The sequence below is a fragment of the Anoplophora glabripennis genome, unplaced genomic scaffold (genome assembly GCF_000390285.2).
Source record: "Anoplophora glabripennis isolate ALB-LARVAE unplaced genomic scaffold, Agla_2.0 scaffold77, whole genome shotgun sequence".
In the NCBI taxonomy this organism is placed as follows: Eukaryota; Metazoa; Arthropoda; class Insecta; order Coleoptera; family Cerambycidae; genus Anoplophora; species Anoplophora glabripennis.
In genome coordinates this window covers 1,077,473-1,101,811 of record NW_019416717.1, presented here as the reverse complement: position 1 = coordinate 1,101,811, position 24,339 = coordinate 1,077,473, and the positions used below count along the sequence as shown (strand labels likewise).

Sequence of the window (24,339 nt, the reverse complement as noted above, 5' to 3'; positions counted from 1 at the left end):
TCTTCTGATTTTTATTTTTTCTCTTTGAAGGTGTGAAAAAGGTCTAAAAAAATTCAAATATAATTGGATAGTATTATTTTAAGTACTATTTAAATATAGGGAAATGTGCTCAACATTATTTTTTATAGTGAAAATCCGTTCTTCTATTTTCTCATTAAAGGTTGATTTTGCATTGCAAGTATTGTTAGTTTATTTTTACAGGCTAATTTAAACTTTTACAATATGTTAAAATACACACGAAACAATATGTAGGTAACAAAATTTTACACCACACGTAAACAAATTACGTTTAATAAGAAAAAAGCAGTGAATAGCTGTCATTTGATTACTGAAGGACTAAACAGAGCCCAAAACTGTAAATATGTGCCACTCCCACTCCTGTCTTTCACTGCTGCACTACAGTAACCATAACCACCGCTGTAAACACGTTACAGATTTAGATGCGAACTACGAGAGCCCAAGTATGTATATTTTTCAAGGGAACAATGGTCGTGAGAATTTCTCGACGAAGGTATCAGAACTGTACAATGCACTTTTACCAAGCAGGAAAAAAATTTCAATGCCGCACGCTGTTCTCGAATATCAACCATTTAAAAAAATTGATGCGATTGAAATAGTCGTCGTACGAAAACTGTCTCAGGGACTCGGTACCACCATCTCAAGACACGCCATTTGGCAGACTGACTCAGGACGGGTTACGTAACACCCATCTAGCGGAAGAAGCCCGAACTACAAGAGCGGCGCACAGAAAATTTTCCTATTGTTTTTCTTTATTGAGTTATTCAAAAAACTAGAAAAGTGAAAATCCCTTTCTTTTTGTCTTAAAACTGAGGTCTGTGCTTATGGGGACCAAGACGAATAATTTATAACCAATAGTCTGTAAGTATAGTTTCCGATTGTCGGTTGTACCTTGGTGTAAGGAATTATTTTAATCTGAAAAGGATAGAGAAAAACATTTTAATAATAAAACTATTTTATAAAATATATAAAAACTAAAACCATAAGTTCTTAAATAATAGAAATTGTTTTTACAAATGGTGTTCAAATAAGTTGCCTTTTACTTTAAAACAAAGATTAGCACGATTCAACAATAAAGCAAGAACGCTTTGTAGCATTTCTTGGTTTATTAAGGTGACAGTAGCGTGTATACGGGCTACTACATTTTCTGGATTTACAGCAGGTTCGCTGTGAATCTTTTCTTTTAACTACCTCCAAAAGAATAGTCTCGGGGATTCAGATCTGGTGATCTAGGAGGCCATGCTATGGCTCTACCCTCTTTCAATCCATTTGTCTGGGAAGTTTTTAATCGGATAACTTCATACTCGTAAACCATAATGTGATGGAGCTTCATCACCTTGAAACCAATAATTTAGTCTAACTGTAAACTTAACGTCATCCAGCAATGGCAATGGTAAGTTTTCATTTAAAAACATATATCTGCAGTAAATACATCTCTGAACTACATAATTATTTGGTAACCCAACCCAAATGATTATGTTTTTGTTTTTTGAATAACTCGACAAACAAAAATAAACGGAAAATTTCTCACTATTGATTTTCGATTTGTTTTGGTCCCCTTAATCAAAACCCAGGACGGGCGTCACTTTTGTGTTTGTGTTTATCTAGTTACTTATCCCAGTCTCGAAAATTCTGGCACTATGAAGCAGTTGAAAACGCAGCTAAAGAATACTAAACTGTGCTATGATAGAAACACTCCGAGTCTCAGTTGATCGTGTGGGATCTAGATCATAATTTGTGCATATTACTAGGTATATCCCAAATTCTAATTCCTACTCGAAAAATGTGTGATTTAATCTTTGTTACTTTGAATATCTTGATTGTATGTACAGGAGAGAAATTGAACATAATTTGGCACACCTGCAGCAAAGTATATATACAAAGAAGCCTCCCAATCCTCAGAAGTATTCCAAATTCTTATGTTTGTGTCGGTAGCCAAAAAAACGGTACATACGTAACATATCGTATATTTTCGAAAAAATCTCTTCAAATGACTAGACAAGATCAAATATTAAAAATAAAAAATACAACTTCATTTTTGCATCAACTATTCTTGTTTCTCCTTGAGCTTCTTAACGTAGTTCTGGATGGGCTTTATTTTAAATATAAATACTGACAATATGGAACCAACAGTTGCGCCCAGCCAGTATACCACCAAATGTTCCGTGAATGTGTTCCCTTCACAGCCAAGTTTAAGTGCGGTCGCTAGGGCTGGATTAAAGTACCCGCCGGAAAAGTTGAATGCTGAAAGGAAGAACAGAAACGTTGGGTAAGTATTCTTGTAAACTCTGGTTTAGATCAATCAAACTTTAATCACAGATAGACATCCGAAATTAAATAAAAAAATTTGGCATCAGAGAAAACAGATTTTTCTCCAAGAAGGGAATCAGGAATCAGAAGTATCAAACATGAAATCTGCAATATGTTTTTTTTTTCTCTTAGCTCAGTGTTTTAGTTTGTTTTTATGATCAAATTTTGTTGAAAATCATTTTAAATATTGTTTTTTTTTTTGTTTTAGTTTTAGTAGACCGATTTTTTCTTTTCATTCAATTTATTATATTTTATTAAATTAATATGTTTATATTTTATCTTTCGTTCTAGTAAAACACTACTTTGAGAATGAGTTCATCCTGATTCCTGCAAAATATGTATGAAACAATGATTTAATAACATTTTTTTTCAAATAGTTTTATTTCAAATTTCTTCAATTTTTCCATTTTTTTTTTAATTTTTTGCTTCGAGAAAATGGAAAAGACATAACTTTTTCCGTTTTTCCGAATTGTGTTAAATTTCCCAGGTGGTACTTGAAAATTATATAGATTTTTTTTTTGATATACCTTTGTTTTTTTTTTTTTTCGAGATCATAGATAGTATATTCTAACATCTCTGTTATGCATAGCCAACCTGTTTTAAACTAAGTTTTGAACAATGTTATTACACAGACAACTCTATAATCTCATTTAGTATTTTCTTATATTTTACCTTAAATTTTATGGAACTAACAATCACAGTTTAAGATCTATTTTAATTCCCTGAATAATTTTAAAAGGCTATTAGTTTGAAATCTGAAAAATGGACCGTTAGAAAACAATTCTTAAGAATCAGGTAACATGACTGTTACAGTAATAAAAGTTTAAGTTTAAATTTTAATAAACAAGAATAAAGGCAGTTATCTTTGGATTGTTTGAATCTAAATACATATGTATAGTCGAAAAGTGTCGCTCGCCATTTGAGACCTGGAGGAAAATTTAAAAAAATTACACAGCTCCACAAAAAAAATCGAGAAAATTATTCGTGGAGTCTGACTATCTCTATCATATGTTTTTGGGGTTGCTGAATCCAAATTCCATTTAACCCTATCACTTCAGAATTTTTCATAACCCCAAACAATAGGCCCAAAAACGCAATAAATCCTCTATCCATTGACCACTCAATCCCAATAACCCCAAAACCCCTTACCCCATAACCTCAAAATGCCATAACCCCAAAATCACACAACCCGGTAAGAAAAAGATTTATGCGCGTTGAAGTTCTGAAACACAGTATGTTCGAACTATGCATGCTTCTTGAGCCTTAAATCTTTGCCAACGAATATAGACCTCTTATAGAAGAACGTTCAAGGTTGGAAATCGGGAATAAAATCTTGGGGGACGTGTATAGTCTAGTATAGGCTCTACGTGCATTTCAATTTCGTCCCTGACATAACTTATGACCGTTCTTTTATAAGAGGTCTATATTCGTTGCCTACACGCTTTAATAACCCCATAATCTCATAACCCTGTTATGGCATTTTGAGGTTATGGGGTTAAAGGGATTAAGGGGTTATGGGGTTATTAGGATATAATGGTCAATGGATAGAGGATTTATTGGGTTTTTGAACCTATTTCTTGATGTTATGACGTGATGGGGTTGAATGGACCCCGAATTTGAATTCAGCGACCCCGAAAACATATGATAGACATAATCAGACTACAGGAGTAATTTTCTCAATTTTTTTGTGTAGCTGTGTTATCAGCCACATTATTAAAGCCGCTTTATATTGTTTAAACATTTTTTAGTTTAGTTTCTACCTACAGTTGTCTTCATCGATATTATTTATTAAAATGTAACAACAAATGTTTTTTCGATTTGATTTTTCGTCCCTGTAAAAGTCATGTAACATGTTTTTTAATTCTTATTTCCTTTTAAACGATCTATTTTCAGAATTTTATACTTGTATACCCTTTTTAGATGTGGCGTAAAAATTGGAGTAAAAAAGAGTTATACCTAAATATTATAGGTACTAGTCAGCATTAACTTATGCAGTTGTACAAGTTTAGTTTAAATCGGTTTATGTTAATATATTAGAAAAAATGTAAATCCCAAAACGATCAATACGGCCCTGTACACGGAAGATGGTACAAAATAGGATCACACATAAAATAGTACCATGGCTTGTTAAGGATAATCTCATATTATTTTGAGCAGGTAGGTATGGTTAAAATTTGTTTCACCCAAATTGGAACATAGTAGGTACACATATTTACAAACTTGGAAAGGATTTTTTAATGTTTTTTTTTTAGTGGTAGAGTTAATTATAAACATTTTCAATAATCAAAATTGCAAAACGGAGATTAAAATGAATAATCACGATTATTTATGATTATTAAAAACTTATTTAAGAGCTTGAAACTAAATTATTAGTTGTTTAATGTTTAAGTGAAGTAATTTATTTTTTTTTCCTTACTTTTAACTGTGTTTTTCTCTGTATTAAAATAAGATAGCGCCAGCCGAGCCATCGATAACATTGGTAGTCTAAAAATGTTTGTGTTATTGCGGTAAATTGGTAAGTATTAACAATTCATTATCCTTATTGGAAAAAATATTTTTGCCAATCGAGTTTTCGCACCTCGATTTATTTGTTCTTCAAATATCCTTTCCAAATTTGTAATCGCCCTGTATAAACTCATAACATGTTTTGTAAATAGAAATGTACGTAAGTATATTAATTAATATACGTCATTTTTTAAATTTTAGTTAAGAAATCGTATTTTGGAAATAGGTTACAACACTATAGACTTTTCTAACAGATATGACAAATTTTAATGATTTCTGATGAATAAATACCTTTTTTCAAATTGTCAGATTATTGTGTCCTTGTTTACATATTATTTTTTGTATATGTTTTCTAACAATTATAAATGTGTCGCTGGATTTCTTAATCATTTAACAATCAGGATATGTTAAACAATCCTTACTTCCAGCAATTTGTATTGGCCAAAGTTACTCTAAAGTAAAAGATGGTTTTCCTTCTACTTCAGTCTGGTATGGCCAAACATATTGATCTTGTTTCTACATCCACAAAAAAAACTGGATATATTATTTCGAATTCAAAAATAGAAATCAGTGAATTTACTATTTGCTAATTTCTGCAGTATATCACTTAATTACCTGCAACAACCATCATGGTCCCAAAGAAGGCATCCAAAACAGTTCCAAACTTAGCATTGCTCTCACTAAGAGTCCTCGATATCAGTCTGCATATACAAGTCGCCACCCCCTCTATTATTGCTCCTGCGACCATATCCACTTGTAGATCAGCCGTACATTCTTCAAAGGCCCTTCCTCTGTGCGTATCAGCTAGTTCTAGGGCCCAAAGCACCTGAACGTAGCTGTAACAATAAATCTCGTCGTTATATTTGAAAACACTTACCCAAGATTCACAAATATGTTTGCGTCTGAGTTAGCTCCGTCCACAGGTGCGGACTGAATACGGCAAACAGCTTTAAATAACCTAGTATGTATTATTTAAAATATCAACATTGCATTTGCCGTATGATACAGAACATAACATGAGTTGCCAGATTTCGGCAAATGTCTATCAAAAGTTTCGTTCTAAATGCTCCTTTGCTTAATATGAGGAAAAGTAAAGTGATATAAAGGCTAAAGGCCTAAAAAACAAACGCAAAAAGATGCATGAATTAATTCAGGCGTTAATAAAGGAATGTTCACTTAGTTGAAGGCAAAGTAATGCTACGGCACTGCACGTAATACTGCAGTTGAGCCCATCAAAGCAGAAAATACATACTATGAGACAGTTTTTAGTTTCTTGGTTTTATTAGCCCTTATATGTAGATACCTAAATATAGAATATATCTAAAGGCTTCTAGTCGATTTTATTTATCACACCTTGTATAAATTTCTTGAGGCTGCTCATAAAATTACTTTGGACAAAATTCAGATCATTTGCAAACGTGTTAAAGATGAAATTTTTGAAGACAATCCACTCGTTAGTTTTTACTCAAAGTGTAGAAAAACAGTTGTAGTTTTGTTAGTTGATAATACTTATCAAACCGTCGTAACTAGAACGAGCGTGTTTTCTATTTTCATTGGCGCAAGTTTAATTTATTGTTATTTAGTGATCTTTTGTTTACTGTTAGACTATAGTGCCTGTTTGGTATATATTTTTTTTATTTTATAACTATAATAATGTACTATGACGATCGCCAAAGCTGCACGAACATCTTGCCGTTGAAGAAATTTGTTATTAGCTTTTTGTGCCCAATGTCTACTCATAGGATAGGTAGATCGAACCACCAAAGTAGACTTCGAAGAGCCGTAATCATTTGGAATATTTGTGAAGAACACGATTCTAATATCTCTTAAAGTAAAGCGCTGAAAGGTAAGTTTTTTTGTGATTTTTCATTCGTTTATATCTTTTTCCAAGTAAAATTATTTTATTCATGGACCAATCTTTAAGCTAATAAATTGACCAAGATATAATGTATAAGTATAAAAAGTTGTGTTAAATTTAATGGCTTCAATAAATTGGACGAGAAACAAGACAGAACTAGTTCTAATTTATTGCTAACAATTTTGAGGATTTTTATGACTTAATATTATTTATTAGTATACAGGATGTCCCAGAATATGTGGACAATTTCTCGAATTTATACAGAGGATGTTAAAAGAACATGACAAGTTCTTATAAAAAATTTCCCCACACAGGCCCATAAAGAACCCCCGAAGATCGAATTTTTTTTAGTAACATTTAAATACTTTGTGTAATTTAATTATTTTTTAATACGATGGACAACAGATAAGTTAAATCCTTAAAAATTGTCCCATGAAACAATTTGGCTTATTTGGTTTGCCGATTTCATCGGTTTATTTCTCTTTACGGATGTAATAAAAATCTTATAAACAAAAATAGTTTTTTCTCGAAAACATTTTATCGATATCAATCAACAGTACCTTTTTTAGTTTAAGGTTCAAGCTATCTAAAAATACTACTTTTGTGCCTTTATCGTAAAGGGTGTAAAAAAATAGAGATTACATATTGTGTATGTCTTTGGCAAACTAAATAAGCCAAAAAATCATAACTCTAAATTAACTCTCTTCGAGCAAAAGTGTATGATATCTTTTTCCTTATAAATTCAATTGATAATAAAAAGCTTGAATCGAATTTGCAGAATACTCACTGGGTTCGAAATTCTGAGACTCCTAGTGGTACTGACCCCTCGAATCTCCGCCACTGAGGGACATATTTTTAAGTCAACTTAGTGAGTTTTTATTTCTATTTAGATAAATCAATAGCCTTATTTTCATCGGTCTACATCAAACATGTCGAGAGATATTTCAGAAAATGTGATATTTTTTCAAATTTCAACACCCTGTATATTGAAAACGAAACGAATTCTACCTAAGTTGACTTGAAAGTAATTTTTATATCATCCTTCCAAATGGATAACAGTATACAGAGTGTGGCGTGTGAACTTCCTAACGATCTTTGTAATAGAAAAGTCTTATACAAAAAAAGTCTATTTTTCCGTGTTCTATATGACGAGTTACCGTAGACCAGCCGCGAAAGATAGAAAGATACTTCTCAATTTTTGGGGAATTTTTCAATGCAAGAGTACAAACTAAGAAAAATAGATATTTAAAAAAAACTGATATTTTCTTATTATGTTAATTGTAATTACTATCTTAAATGCATTGTTGTTACTGCAAGAGTTCGCAAACAAAACCACATCTGTAAGCATCTGTAGTTGCCAACTACGGGCACTAAACAAACTCCATTAAAATATGGAACAAAATGAAATAAAACTTACCATTTATAGAGAAATTGTTGAAATTGATCCCCATTAGCGTGGATACAGGCATGACACCGACGCACTCAGTTTTGGCAAATATTTTCCCAAATTCCAGGTATTCCCATAATTGTGTCAGCTTCAAGTAGGTATACGGTTTCGCAATTCTTCCACCTTAGCAATTGGAGTATTGTAAACCAATGACTTCAAGTGACTCCAAAGATCAAAGTCCATTAGAGTTAGATCGGGTGACCGAGGTGGCCACGGCACAGGACCAAAGCGTCCAATCTATCGCTGAGGAAGCATTTCATTCAAAAGTGTCGTTACTTCTCGAGTACTGTGTGGAGGAGCTCCATCGCTCGCGTGAGGATTTTCATCGGCCCATATGTGCATATTATGGAAATTCACTTCATCACGGGTAAATGTCGCCTCATCTGTTACACAAACATGAGCAGAAAAGTGTACTTGATTGGCACATTGCCGTAAAAACTATCTATAAAAACGCATTCATTGATCATAATCTGGAGGTAAAATCTGTTGAAATGGTTGCAGATGATAGGAGTGCAACAGCTGACGCCTTAAGATGCGATGTACGGTACGAGATGAGGTTCCTACTGGCTGTGCGAGTCGTCGAGTACTAATTGTGGGGTTTTCGTCAAGATTTTCCAACACTGCATCAACATTAAGGTTCACTTGCTGACCACGTCCTTCTCCTCGAGGAATAACACTTCCCCTATCTCGCAGCCGCTGAACGCACTGTAGGAGATTGTATGTGCACATGGAGGTGACGTTGTGGTCATCCTTCCCGGTACAACCTAGTCGCCGCGAGCGCATTTTCTTCGGCTGCACCATACACTAACACCATATCGACACGTTCGGAAATAGTAAATGCATTCTTTCTCGGTTCATTGTAAAACTAGTTTATGCACAAACTAAAAAATTAAGCAAAGTAAGAAATAAGAATCTCGTTTTTAATGAAATCGGCACGCTATTCTTATTTTTTTACTTCTTTATAAAAATTACAGTCTATCGTGGAATTACAAAATAAAAACTTTTGTCTGGAATCTTTTACTTTTTAACACTGATGAGTTGATGGACGATGCTTAATATTTAATAGTTAAGTAAATAATGAATTCAATACAAATACAAAATCAGTTGACTGCACAAATTTTTTGACAACTTAAATTATAAGGTTGCAACTCGGGTCGCATAAAAATATTTCCAAAGTTTTTAATAAATAAAAAAAAAGATAGAACGTTTTCGTATAAGAGTTTTCTATTACAAATATCATCAGGAAACTATAGTTTAATTTTTATGGATTATCCACGCCACACCCTGTTTATACTGAACATTATGTGTACATGTGTATTGATATTTAAAGTAACCTACATTTTAAAACGATTTTTTTTTGTCGAATCTATATGACTCGGAATAAGTCATTAAAATTGGCCCTATTTTTTTCGCCTGATAAATTTATTTACCAGTTAGATGGATATATCTGTCTCTCACCTACAGCCCTAAGCGTTTTATTTACATCCTGTATGTTTAAGAAAACGATTTTCGGTATTTCGTAATTTCTAGCCATCAAATTAGTGAAAACGATAGAATTTACACCAAATCGTTACCGGAGCAAGTTGAATTGGCCCTTTAACTTCCTAATAAAGAGTGGCAATAAAACAAAAGAAAATAGCAGCTTACCTGAACGTTACAAGGGCGGCAAACACTTGAGCTACAATTACGAGAACGACAGTCTTCAAGGTCTTGCCCCCTTCTAGGACATCCTCTATCGGACTGTACGGGCAGGCCGAGGCATCTTCCCAGTGTGACGACCACCATATTGTCAGCAGGAATAGGTAGATCGCGTACGCTGCGACACCCCAGTTGTCTGCAACTGTAAACGACGTTAATCAATCAATTAATAAGCAAAAATATATCTTCCGTGTAATTGATTTTAGTAGGCATTCCTATTAATATACCGTACCTTCTACCACATAACTTGAAGGTCAGATTGAGAGGTAGATTTTACTTTAAAATGTAAATCTGAATAAATGCGAAACATTTCGCTTTCGTTATTCATGAATCAATTAGCGAAGTTCTTCATGAATTAATTGATTAATTTATTCATAAAGGGTTTGGTTTCATGTTATACTTTTCTAAATTTCATGAGTTTCTTTGAAACAAAAATAAGTACTATCATCTTTGTCACCGAGCCAGGCTGAAAAAAAAAAACAAAAATAAATGCATTTTCTTCATATAAAAAATTATAATCCTATTTTGTCATTACTATAAAAACTTTCTCAAGTAAATATATGAACAAATAAGTTTATTTGTTGGCTCTTATAAACCTCATGAAAAAAAATTGAATAAATAAATTTATGACAACAGATTTGGTGCATTCTTCATGAAGCGCCTTTATAAATTAATAAGTGAAGTGATTTCATCAATTAATTCATGGAGAAATTCGCAATGTACGACAGTTATAAAAAGTCATATTGTTGTTAACCTTCAAATCTATAAAACACATGTTGATGTTGAATAAATCTGCTAGGATAACAGTTCATCTAGGCCAAGATATGCTCTGAATTAAGCCAGATGGTGACCATAACTCAGTCTCAAAAGGCCAAAGAATTAAACTTATACGGTGTCCTAAATTCATACACATGGATTCCGAAAATAGTGAAGTTTTGCAAAATTTTAACTGAAACACAAACTTGAATCGTGATCTTGAATTGGGAATTGCTGAAGTCAATTTAGAAAGAAGTGTGGTAATGATGAATCCATAATTCTATGGTGGTTCTGTGGTAACTTTGACGAGTATGTGAAATGAGGATATGAAAAATATCTCTCCCCCACTTAAAAATCCGATATTTTGTACCTATGTCTTTTATAGTTCTAAATGCAATTTCAATTATTTTCCTAAATATTCTGCGGAGCTAAATAATCGAAACGGCATTGTCCAATAGTTTTGACACAGTGATTTGGCAACAGTCCTCTCTTTCTTCTAGTAAAGTAATCGTCAGTTAAAGGCTTTTGGTATCAACATTTTCTTTAAATGAATTAACAGGTTGAGACAGTAGAGGTTTGTGTCACATACATTAATCCGAATAAGGTAGCATTAGTGTATGTAAATAGCTTCTCATACGTAATTTTTGATATACATTTTTGTGTTGTATGACATTTAAATTATTTAAATTGACATATACTCCACTCTATCCTATAATTCCTTATATCAACTGGTATTAATCAAAGAATAATACAGTATTTTTAATAAATGTTTTATATCTAGAAAATCTTTTAGTTGTTTAAATAGAAGAAGTGTGCCTCTAATTTTTTTGACAACGTTATTGATATGTTTCGTTTTTGATTGTTTCAGATTGTTGTTGTACAATGATAACGGTAATTAATCAATACTTTTTTTTTAAGTATTTAAATTGAGGGCATTAGATCGAAAGCCTTTTTCAATAATTTGAAGTCATTTTCTGCCTTCATTTTTCGTATAACACTACAGTATTATCAGAAAAGTATATTAAAGTAAACTATTATATAGTGTAAACAGAAGTAGTCTACGAACGGTGCCCTGTGGGACACTAGAAGTAATAGTTCTTAGACGACTCCTTATCTCATCAATTTCCACACTGTTGTCGCTCTGACAAACAACTTTTAAGAATTTGACATTCTCCTTCTTTACCTATACCTAATTATTATTTTTTTATTTCAATCATAGTACAATAAGTTTTAAAATATATTTGAAATTACAATTAAATTCTGTTAAATTAACTTAAAAGACTTTCCTAAATTAACCACATTTCTTCCTCCCGAAACAACCGAAATAGTAACGCTCATAAGTCTATTTAATTTGGGACTCATACTGACTGAATATACAATCTTTTATATATGTGTATATTAAATAAAAGAACTGTTTTAGTACCTACAGAATGTATGCATTTTGTAGCAGTTAACATTAAATTGTATTTGACAAACTCCCTATAAAACGCGCTTAATAAATTTTCTCTGCAAATTCCTTACTCCTTCTTCCTTACTTAATTCCTGACTTAATTATTGGTAAAATTATTTTTATTTGACGTACTGGTAATATTTCGTTTTAATTACGTTAAATGTTAGAATCGCGCTTGTCAAAATTATATTCGTATAAGACTGTCAACTGTGTTAAATCGAATAATTGTTTGTAACAGAACTAAGTACATAAAAATTTTTAAACAGATTACTTACATTATAGTCACAGCAACAATTTAACTTTACTTTCTGATACGCCACAATATAGGTACTCGTACAACATGTATGAACATTCAGCAGACAGATACTATTTGCGTTACTATGGATACTTTAATTTTAGAACTTTGTTTTAGATGTGGCGATGGCTCTGATCTATTTAAACGCAAACAGGGACATCAACGTAAAAGCTCTCTTTAGTGTATTTTTATAATGCCCTTAACAGAAAATATGTTCAAATTAAATAGTAAATAAATAAATAATGGCAACTGAAGTTAATAATATCGAGATGATAATAATAATAATTTAGCACAAATATATACAGGGTTTTTTTTTCAGTGTGCAATTTGGTAGTTTAATAAAAATAACACTTGGCTGATACTTTTAACGTAAAGTTTCTTGAATTAATTATTTAGTTTTTTTTCACACAACTACGTCGCAAATAAATAACTTGACACAATAGCTAATAGCGCACTGAACTAGTCGAGTGGTGTGACGTCACAGAAGCTTGGCATGAACTGTTTCAAAACTATTTTACTAATTAGAATATTAAAGCTATCGACCTGTTATTTTGATCATTTGTATTTAGGTGGTTAAGTACGGAAAATGTAAAGACAAGTTATAGGTAAATTAAATATTACGAATGAGTTCATTGAACATCAGGTGTTCTCTAAGTTACGATTTTCCTTTCCACCCGATTAGAAATCAAGAAAATAAGTACGTTTTTTTTTCAAATAATATTTTTTCAAAATCTCATAAATAATGGAGAAACCAAATTGTGTTTTTTATGTCTCTGTTACAGAAATATTACTATACCTTTGATTATGTCACATATGGAGACGTGTTAAATGTTGCGCATGGTTGTGAATAATTTAGTGCAGTACCTACGTATTAAAATAGTAAATTTGTAAAAAGGTGTTTTAAAAAAAATTGACAGTAATGTAGCAATAGTAATGTAGAAATTCTCTTAGACATTCAACATACCGAAATAGAAAAGGTGCATACAACTTTGGGAAATATTTGTTTTTTCAGTATATTTTAAAAAGAAAATAAAAAGGAATTTTTAGAATGCAAACTGTCGAAAATTTAAAATTTTTTCAGTGTACTTGTGTGTATTTTTTTTAAAGGTACCCATAACGGTGTTTTTTTTTATCTCATCTCGAGAAATAAGCACTCTGCGAAAAAACTGCTTAAAATCAAAATTTGTTTTTTCCAAGAGGGGAAATACACTAGTGCTAAAATTAGTCCCTCTGCCCCACCCCGTATAGGTAAGGAGAGGAGAAACTTTGAAAGCTTAAATACCCCCAATTTTTATTGCGGATTTGTATGAAATATTTTTTTCGATTCATGATAGATGGTGCTGTAATCGACGAAATTCAATTTCTGCTACTGGGAACCTATGTATACAATTCTGCAATGTGTTTGTAATGAAAAATACCACATTTTATGTAAATAATCGAAATTCAGAGCCAATAAAGTTTATTAATTTTGCAAATTTCGAAGAACTGGGAAATTGTTACCTGTAGAAATGTAACTGGTTGGTGAATAAATTGCTCCGATAAGTCGTAGTCGAAGGAAATCGCATTGGCTAAGTATCCCAAAATGAATGCCTGTTCCTGGGTTGCTACGATAATATCGTGCTCAACATAGCACTACGACAGCTCTTTTAAATATTACTGATGACATATTTCGTACTACTGATGCTCAGAAATTAACGTGCCTCGTCTTATGAGATTATAGTAAGGCGTTTGATTCTTTGGAGCACGACTTACTCTGTAGAAAGTTAAGTTTCTTTGGATTTAATATAAATGCTGTCTCTTTTATACGTAATTAAGTACATAAGTAATCTTTTTCATAGCGTTTCACTGAATTATGAGACTTCTAGCCCATTACCGCTTAGATTGGGAGTACCTCAAGGCTCCATATTAGGACTCTTGTTGTTTTCAATTTATATATCCGACTTTCATACATTTATAAATAGCTGTAATATACATCATTATGCTGATGATACGCAGATTTACCACTCGTTTAGTTTTGATCAATACAATGCTGCAGGACAGTTGATTAACTCTGATCTGAATTCACTACATAATATATCACTGGGCCATAATTTAAAATTGAATGCTAATAAATCTGCTATGATACTTTTTGCGTTCAAAGCAAAAAGAGATATCATTCGTCATAGAATGAATATCAACTTGAATGATGAGGCATTGCCTGTAGTTGATAGCTGGAAAAATTTAGGTGTATGGATCAATTCTAATTTGAGGTTTACTAAATATGTAAATTATTTGTCCAAATCAAGTTATAATATCCTCGAGCATTACTCTCAAACACATATATTAGATTTTAAAATAAAATTGCAACTCTGTGAGACACTCATATTCTCAAAATTGTCATATACCGATACTGTTTATGGTCCTGCACTATTGGAACGCGATGCCAGTAGATTGCAACTATTACAAAACGCATGTCTTCGATTTGCTACAGGACTGCGTAAATTTGATCATGTGAGCAATAAATTTGCTGAAGTTAATTGGATGAAACTCGATAAACTGCGTGCTATCCATGGTTTTTGCCTCGTTCATAAAATTTTAAACATGCGTACACCTGAATATCTATTATTATTACTTATACCTAAACACTCGTCTGCCACTATGAAACGTAGTTTCTCATATATATCCAGTAAGTTTTATAACAACTTGCCTCCATATTTTAGACACTATTCAATTTTTAATTTTAAAAAGAAAATAAAAGAATTTCTGTGTCATACGGATAGGTAATTATCAGGAAACGGATTCTGCCAGGTTTCGGACTTCACTTGGGTTCATTTATTTATTTATTGTTAGCATTTATTGTTAGCATTTTGTTATTATTATTAATGTATTATTAAGGTATAATTAGTATTTTCTGATTTGTTCTTTATTAGGTAATGTTTCTCTGTGTTTTTTATTATGTAATTTTTGTTATTGCTACAATTATTGTATAAATTTAAATTAATTTAAGGTTAAGTTGAAAAGCAGCCTTGGCTGATACTTCACCTTTTCATTGTATACTTACTGACAATGAATAAAGACCATTTATTATTATTATTATTAATACCTAGTAGTCATTTTTCAGTAATTGAAATTTGAGGAATAAAATTTGTTTTAAAACTAATTTTGATTAGTTACAATGAAAACGTTATATTTCTTATTGCAAGCGTATCCGAAATCGTATGCAAGGGTTACGTAGAAGAAATTGAAATATTTGAATTTCCTCGATTTGCATAAAAAAAATATTTTAGACAAATCCTATGTACTTTTCGCCGTTGAATCCGAATTTGCAATAAACAATAGGTGTCTCACCTACAGGGAGGGGGGAGATAGACTAATTTTAACGCTAATATATGGCAGAAATATTCTCTCTGTGTGTATTATGATTTCGTAGTGTGCTTATTTCTCGAGATATTTGAAAGTCTCAAGTTAAAAAATCATCCGGTATATTTTCCTCAAACTTTTATTTCTCTAGACTTCTTATTTTAGGCTGCTGTGGACATTTCTTATGTTAGTAAAAATAAACACAAAAAATAGGTAAAACACCCGTACACATCGGTGGGTTATTAAAGTTAACTGTATATAAAAACTCAAACGCATTTTTTTCGAACCTAGCACTTATGCTACGCTGCATATGCGAGAAAACGTTCAAACAAAAGCGGTACTTCCAATAACAAATCGTTGTTATGGAACAGCCAATAACTGATACTTTACGTGTAAGAACAGTGCTATGCAATGCACGACAATAAAACTCACTGCAATCCAAGCAATAAAACATTATCCCAATTCGAATACGTACCTATTATTAATTCAAAACATGCGGCGCACAATTCTAGGGTCGCAATAAATTCTAACAATATTTGCTTAAATATGCTTTCGCTGCTACCAAAAATTGATTTAACTAATTTTCTCGACACCGCTGCTAGCAATAGAGTGAGCACTATATACGCCGTCGATACCACTAGTGGATGCACTCCGAATATATTTTTTTTCTTACTAGAAAGAACAAGAAATACTGGGTTAGAGGTGATAACACTTCTTATCAATGAATAGCGTCAACGGTTAAAAGCAAATAATGTTACGAGTGGTATGCCGTGATTCGAAAACGATTTGTTTGTTTAATAGTTAGCGCGACAGAAGGTCGTTGTAAAATGTAATGAAAAAACGCCACCGACCATGCAAAAATATTTTATCTACAATCACCTTATAATCGGACTTTTATCCACACATATGAACCGTCTAAATTGATACTAGTGGAATAATGGAAAAATAGTAAGCCTTTAATAAATCAGATTTAATTTATTTACTTATTAACATTAACATTTACATTTGTAGTAATAGACATTTCGTTTTTTTTGTTTTATCACATTTAACTTCCTTTCCGTTGATAACCCTTGTAGCATTTTTGCTATCATGTTCGAAACGCATAACATCTACCCAATAAGTCTGTGAAGAATTTGCATAAGTTACGCAAGTCTCTTCTTGTAAGGAACAGCTATATTTTCCTTGGATTTTCCTTGCAATATCAAGTTTGTTAGATATAGACTCCTCAACATTACTTTCTGCTACAGAGGAGCTCTTCCTTCCACCATGCCGTTTGATGGTTGTAAGATCAGCACCTTTATTGGCCAATAAAGTTGTTGAAGTGCGCCTCATACAATGGCCAGTATATGCTTCTGGATTTGCGATATTCAGGAATGAAGTAACTATTAAGGGTACCTTCGCCAATGTGTTGACTCCAACAGAGTGAGAAGTACATTTTTGATTGATGTATAATGTATAAGAATCCGTCTTATGTTAGGTGAATTGGTTGCAGAGAAATATATTTTCTGCATATTTCTACAGCATTTTCGCAAAACCTTTCTTCTATAATTTTCTTGAAATGCCCGTCTTGGTGTCGGGTATTGAAACAAGTAGGTAACTGCCAACGTCCTGTACGTCACTAATTTTCAATTTTGTCAATTCGCAGCATCGACAGGCACCAGAAACCTCAATTATTAGTGTAACATAAAATAATAATTCAAAGTTCACTATATACCTAACAACATGTAAAAGGTACTTTAATCATTAAATATTCTTTATCGTCAAAAATTCTGCAATATGTGCTCTTTCCAATACTGCAGCTTTTTTTACTTTGTATCCTCTCGATTCACTCTTCAAATAAGCAGTAAGCTTGTTATATTTTCCAATATTTATATATTTTTAGACTTTTATAGTAGCCTTCATTCAACATCGAATACTTCGACCACATAGATGAAATTGCATATTTTTTCTTCAAATTTAAAAAATACGATGGCATGATTTGTTATCATTACTCTCCGTTTTTCCTCCATTCGTTAAATTCGGCGAACACTTTCAGTAATGTTCCCTGGATTTCGCTGGCAATAATTGGAATATTGCTTCTTGAGCTTCTTCAAGAAAAGCCATAGGAACACAATTATTTCCTTGCATTTTTACCAAATTCAGATATAACTGTTTATTAAATAATTCATAATAAACAACGTACCATAGCAACCAGTAGGTATAACAAACCTACCACGTTTCATTGAGTACTAGTAAGAAATAATATTGAAATAATATCAAATCGTGCGAATATTTTTTTATTAAGTTAAATGTGATTATTATAAATAACTATTAAATACAATTTTTATATGACCTTCATTTCCGACTAGGTGCCTACCATATCGAAATTTGCTCAAAAAATGTGTAAACCCCCAGCAGCACAAAGATATTGAAAACATATTTTTTCCACATATTGGCCAAATATTGTACACGACAGATTTTGATTTTTTTTAATGCTGGTTGACAATATGGATCCGACATTACTCTACTAGTTGTATATTGGACCTTCATTAGGAATTATATTCACTTTATACATTGCACACCTGCCTTTTATCAACATTGGTTAAATCTTCCAAATATTGGGCATAGATTTACATGTTACTGATATTACGCCAATATTTGGCCCCTATTGCCTAAATGTTCTCTTTGACACTAACTTCTAGGTATACTGAAAACTTTCATACTTGAATTGAATTAACTAATTATAAATATTATAAATTATTAATAAAAAAATCAAAAGTATGTTGCTAAAGCATTTATGCTATTAACTTAGTAGAATAGTAATAATAAAAATATTTATTAGTTCAATAGGAACAAAGCTAATTACTTTATTAAGAAATAACATCGGAAATAATTGATATGAGTCGGAATGTAACAGATTATACACAAGATCTAAAATAAAGTTGTTACATAAATATGCATTAAGTAAATAAAAATACATAGACATAAGAAAAAATATTGTTAAAAATAAAATTTGCTTGTAAGAAATTAAATAAACAATAAGAAATATTGTTAAATAGTTAAAACAATTTAAAAACGTAGTTTTGCATATGCATATCACATAATATCACACACATCAGACAATAACTTGATTTTGGTTATCATATTATACATATACAGAGTTTTAAAATATTGCTAATCTGCTAGACAAACAATTAAGTTGAGAAATAATTCAACCAAATTATGTAATATATTGTAAGAAATCTGATGGAGGACGTAGTATTGCCTCTTCTAAAAACTGAACTGAAAATAATTATAGTTAGAGGCCATTTCCAATGTTTCTGAAACATTTATCTACATTTGAAGATGAATAGTTCTTCTTTAATATGTTTTTAGTAATTTATTTCCTATTGCTGTCATTATTTCATGCCCCCAGGTCAAACATATATTCCAAGAGACAATTCTTTTAAGGGTGGCCATAAAGATATAGTCGTTATAAATATGGTTCATCGCTAATCAAATTTATGTGTCAAATTTGGAACTAATACTTCTCGTAAGAATTAAGAAAAGATATTGTGAACAAGTCATCTTCAACATCTCCAAGCTGCTATACAAGGTGTTAACGAAATAAGTACTCAAAATTGGAGAGTATGTAAAACATGTCGAAATATGATGAAAACTTTACTAGAGTTTTTGTCACTGGCGGCCCCTAAGGGAGTTACAGCCCCTTGAAGGGGTAACTCAGGAAACAGTTTTTATTGCATAACGTAGGTATCTGGAAAGGAAATGAATCAGACAACTAATTTTTGAAAAATTATCTAAAAAATAATAAGCAATGTAGAATTTCAAAATCATTAGGACATGAGTTGGAATTTTTCCAAATCAAGTGACAGGCATAATATTTTATTAATGTTATTTATTTCATACACTTTTGGTTAGACCAAGTATCTAATTTACTCCACACTGTTGGCAGCTTGTATACTCCTCATTACTGATTTCAGTACCATGCATTTGGAAAATAGTTTTATTTTACTTTTTATGAAAAGTATTTTTTTTGTCTTAGAAATTCATGGATTTGTTCGAATGAAAATAGTTTAGATTTTATTTAACTTGCTGTACTATTTCATGTTCTTAATTGCAAAATTTTATTAATTTTATTTCAACAGGAAATAGTAATTCTTACCGAAAAATCCAATATATGAACCATATTCTTTTGCTAAAACGTCTATTTATGACTATATTTACATATTTTGTCCGCGAGATTCAGAAAGGCACAGGTAATTTTCTCATATGCCTACATATTTAAATCCCCATCATTAAATTTACTAGACCCAATTCCGATAAATTGGTTTGTTAAGCCATTTTCGAAACCCTTTTGTGTAACAGGAATTAAAGTCCTTACTGCAACTTGTATTAAATTAATAGATGATTGTGTCACCTTTCACTGACCAGACAATCATGTGTCTTTTCCATATCGACCTCGATATTGATAAAACAGAATCTAGAATCTTCTTTTATATTTGACCCTTGGAAGATACTGCTACAGTATCTTCTAACGCGCTTAATGGGACTGCAATCAGGAAATAATATAGGCTTAAATGAGTCTCTGTTTCCTTTCTGACAGGTTTCTGGACTTTATTGATTGCAGGATGATTGAAAATGTACTTCGTTCAGAAATCTTACAACCACCAACAAATTGTTCTGTAAGATTAGTTCACAATGCACTACAATACTTTTGTTAGATTATTTTCAGCTTCAGTTTATCGTTTTATTATTTAAGTTTAAGTCTTTAAATAAGTCTTGCTTATATGTAGTGCTAACAGCCAAAAGACTACTATTTGGTTTGATTTTATAGCAGATGGGGATCGATGTATTAAATTTGTTGTGGGCAATAAATCACCTTGCAATAATTGACAGTACAATAGCAAAGCGATTAAATTAATGAATAAAAAAAGGATTTTTAATTTTTCCGATATTTTTTTTATCAATTTTATTTTAAATTTCTAATAACATGAGAGAGATCAATTGTATGCTACATCTGTTGCAATAAAAATATATTTTTAAAACAAAAATCTAAGATCCAGAGGAATCAATTATTTTTGTTTCAAGTCTATGTTTCATTTACAAAAATTATGTTCTTTTATTATTATCGTATACAGCGTGTTCCAATTAAAATTTCGCATCTGGAAAATACCGGAATTAAAAAAAAAATAAAAAAGAACCTGACACGTCGATTTGATTTTCAGGGGGGACACATGATGGCGTAAGTTTTGGTGTCTTGGAAGGTACTTCTTATTCAACCGGGCAAAATATTCTTAAACTTCAAATGGCACCCTTTGTTGAGTGACACCTCATTTCTTTTTCAATTCTCTTCACGACGACATACGACTTTTTAAATTTTGGTTTGGATATGACAATAACCCACGCAAATGAGTGTGTCAATAACAATCTTTAAAATAATAACAAAAACATATTGATATTATGTAAAGAAAGAACAAAAGTAAAGTTGTTTATAAATGCTCGAAATGGATACCATTATATTTAATACAGGAATTTAACCTTCCCTGCGTGCTTTGGTAGGTTCATTTATAAACGCATTTTGTTTCGGTAATTAAATATCTTTTTCGTTAGCGTCGTGCTCCTCAATTCATTATCATTATTTATTTTTTGCTCACTAATTTGCGAATAACTTGATAACAAAAAAAGATATCGAACTCTTTTATAAAAAATTTTATCCTGCTATTTCACTTTTTTAAGAAAACGTGTAACAACCTAAACATGGATAAATGGCGCCAATAAATAAACAACACTTTCGTTAGAAATTTCAAACTTATACTATATTCATCAATTTTTTGTGTTGAATTCATTTATGTAAAGAAAACTATAGCATTGCATTTAAAATTTTTGAGAAAAATCCATAAAACGGCACTCTTTTGAAATAATGCCATCTATGGGTTTCCATATTTAGGTAAATGATATTACGCATTCTCCACGAGATAAAGCATGAAAAGACCTTTTCAACGAGGTGTAACACTATGGGCTTTTGAAGACCCAATCCTTAAAAAATGCATTTTTCTGATCAGACATTAGGGGCTTCCCCCACCCTTTCTGTCGAGAGATAGAACAAAATCCGGCTATCCATATATTTTTACTATTTAATATACCTGAATAGGAAACATTTCTGAGAAAAATTCAACTCCCCTATCGGTCGAGCTACAAACTTGAAAACTGTTTCCAGCAATTTCTCTTGGTCGATTTTTCAAAATTTTTTTCCGTCGCTTTAGGGCCTATACTTTCTCTAATATCGTACCTTAGTGGGACACCCTGTAACTATGAGATATCGTAGATCTGATCAAAGAAAATAGTCCTTTGCCGTTGAAAAGCATTATTTATTTGTATTATAAGATTCAAGAAATTCTGTTCACAATTAGACCTTTGCTATTTTAAAACTGAACCTTTACCAAATTAATGTAACACAATTTTTTTAAATTAATTTTAGATCTTAGTTGTTCTTTTATTTTTAACTATAGTCACCTTGATATTTACAAAACAATAAATCACTAAAAATATAACTACGAAAATAAGTTATAAGCTAGTTTCTATATTATATGACACATTTTTCAGTCTCTCATTGGCGCTAATGAGATTTTGAAAAATATGTGAAAGTTTAATATTACAAGCAACTGCTAGATTAAACTGATTCAAATGAAAATAACTATAGATTAATAATGGTTTTAAAAAGTAATGTGAGATAATGAGGTAAATTTCAATGACTACTGACAATTAAAAACGATAGTAACATTAACAGCAAATTTTATTGTATTAAATATACTAGTAGGCTTACCTGTATCCAAGAATTCCTAACCTTTTCAGCAGCCTGAACGCTTTCCTGGAAAATGTGCCTTTAGCTTTAGCCATAATTTAAATAAACTCGCACCAACAACAAACTATTGTTTCGATATTAAGTCAAACACTCATTGTGTGCAAATCAAAAATAACTGTGATAGGAAAGGTTGTGAACTTTACGATCTTTGTAACCTAACTATACCGATTTTCGGACCGTTTGTAATTAGTGCCAACTTCCTAGGGTGCTTCTAAATATAACGCATTTGTCTCAAAAAATAGCGTGTTTGTATTTACGTTGTGTGGAGCTTCGCGTTGGTATTATGTAACAGTCGCACATATGTTTCCTATTTATACCGGATGCTCATTTGGAACCGAACCCACCGTAAATTTTCGAGATGGCGGGTAGAATAACGTAAAAAACTATTATTACTACTATTTATACAGGGTGGAAGTGAGATCTTCAAATAATGCCATTTTTCTCAAGAATGGCTTTCTGTAGGCGATTTTCTCAAGGGACATTATTTGTTTTAAATAAAACGACCACTTCAATGTTGCTGCCCGTTTTAAAAAAATACGACCACTGTAAAAGTTTTGACCGTTAAGAGGGAGAGGTAACCGGAGAAAACTAAAATTTTAAGAAATAATACGCAATAATAGTCGAAATAAATGTACCAAATTTTAACGCGAAAAAGAGTTATGAAGTTATTAATTAAATTAGTTTTTTTGACAACTTTGAAAGTCTGTAACTCAAAAACTAAAAGGATTTTATTTCACTTTTTTTCGTAGATCGTATTTATTTATCGTTGTGAATATGCAGTCAAACGTTGTCGGTGAATTTTGCGGACACCCTGTATACAATCAATAATTTGACCAAAACTATTCAATTTTGTATTAAATAAACGATACATTAATATACAATACAAAACACGTTTCTCTAAATCTATGTAGATCAAAAAATAGAGACTAGAATCCGTTTAACCGTAAGTATCAAATATTTATTTTAATTGCTGCCTATTTTTAAAGTAAGGAATTATATTTCTGAATAGAAATTTAGAGTACCTATTTAAATAAACAAATAATTTTCTTGAAAGAAGAAAATATTTTCTTGCGTATATAGAGGGTGATTCAGAACTTATCCAAAAAAAAATTCTGGATGTACAGGGGACCCTTACAAATACAATTTTGTAAAGAAAAAATCAAAAAGGTCAGTTCGAAATTGATTTAAAAATACACTTCTGCACGGCACTGGAAACTGGTCCACTGTAAAACCTGACCTCGCACAATGCGACCGGTATGGCGGCGTGATAAAAACGGACAAAAACTTTCGCAAGGAAAGAAATATGTAAATAGAATTTTATCGCACCTATTTTATATCGGCAAATTCAAATGCTTTTGCCTTTATTAATTATTAATAAAATTAATTTGTGTTTTTAAATAATAAAATCATTTGACATACCCGATGCTGCAACAGCAATTGTTCAAAATTTTATCCACTCACGTGTAAACACATTTGGGTCCGTCTTACTCACTTTCTACGAACTAACACAAATGATGTCTTGCTTCACCATAACACAAATACTTCACCATAATACAAATGTTGTCTTGCTTCACCATAAATTAAAACGATATCCATCAACTCTGAGTTGCTATACACGCAAGCCATTTTTGACACTAACTACTAAAAAACTGATGTAAATAACACAGATAACAGGTAAAAACTACCGCAACGACGGATTTCAGTATTAGGAGTCACATGGCTCTCCACGCGTATTGCGAATGACGCTAGAGACTACAGTTGTCCAGCTATGTAGTGGTTTAATGTGCTATAACTTCAATAATTTTTTTTTCTCAGAAACTAT

At 31.6% G+C, this 24,339-nt stretch overlaps 1 protein-coding gene across 1 annotated transcript; it reads right to left on the bottom strand.

Annotated features, from left to right (window-relative positions):
* Nucleotides 1–1,980: 1,980 nt before the first annotated feature.
* On the bottom strand, nucleotides 1,981–22,709 carry LOC108904409 (aquaporin-11). Its single transcript, XM_018706957.2, has 5 exons — nucleotides 22,479–22,709; nucleotides 16,152–16,348; nucleotides 9,786–9,978; nucleotides 5,449–5,669; nucleotides 1,981–2,262 (listed from the first exon to the last, which is right to left on the bottom strand). Exons 1-5 carry the CDS (start codon nucleotides 22,550–22,552, stop codon nucleotides 2,066–2,068), a joined length of 882 nt encoding a protein of 293 aa, XP_018562473.1. The 5' UTR covers nucleotides 22,553–22,709; the 3' UTR covers nucleotides 1,981–2,065.
* Nucleotides 22,710–24,339: the final 1,630 nt, after the last annotated feature.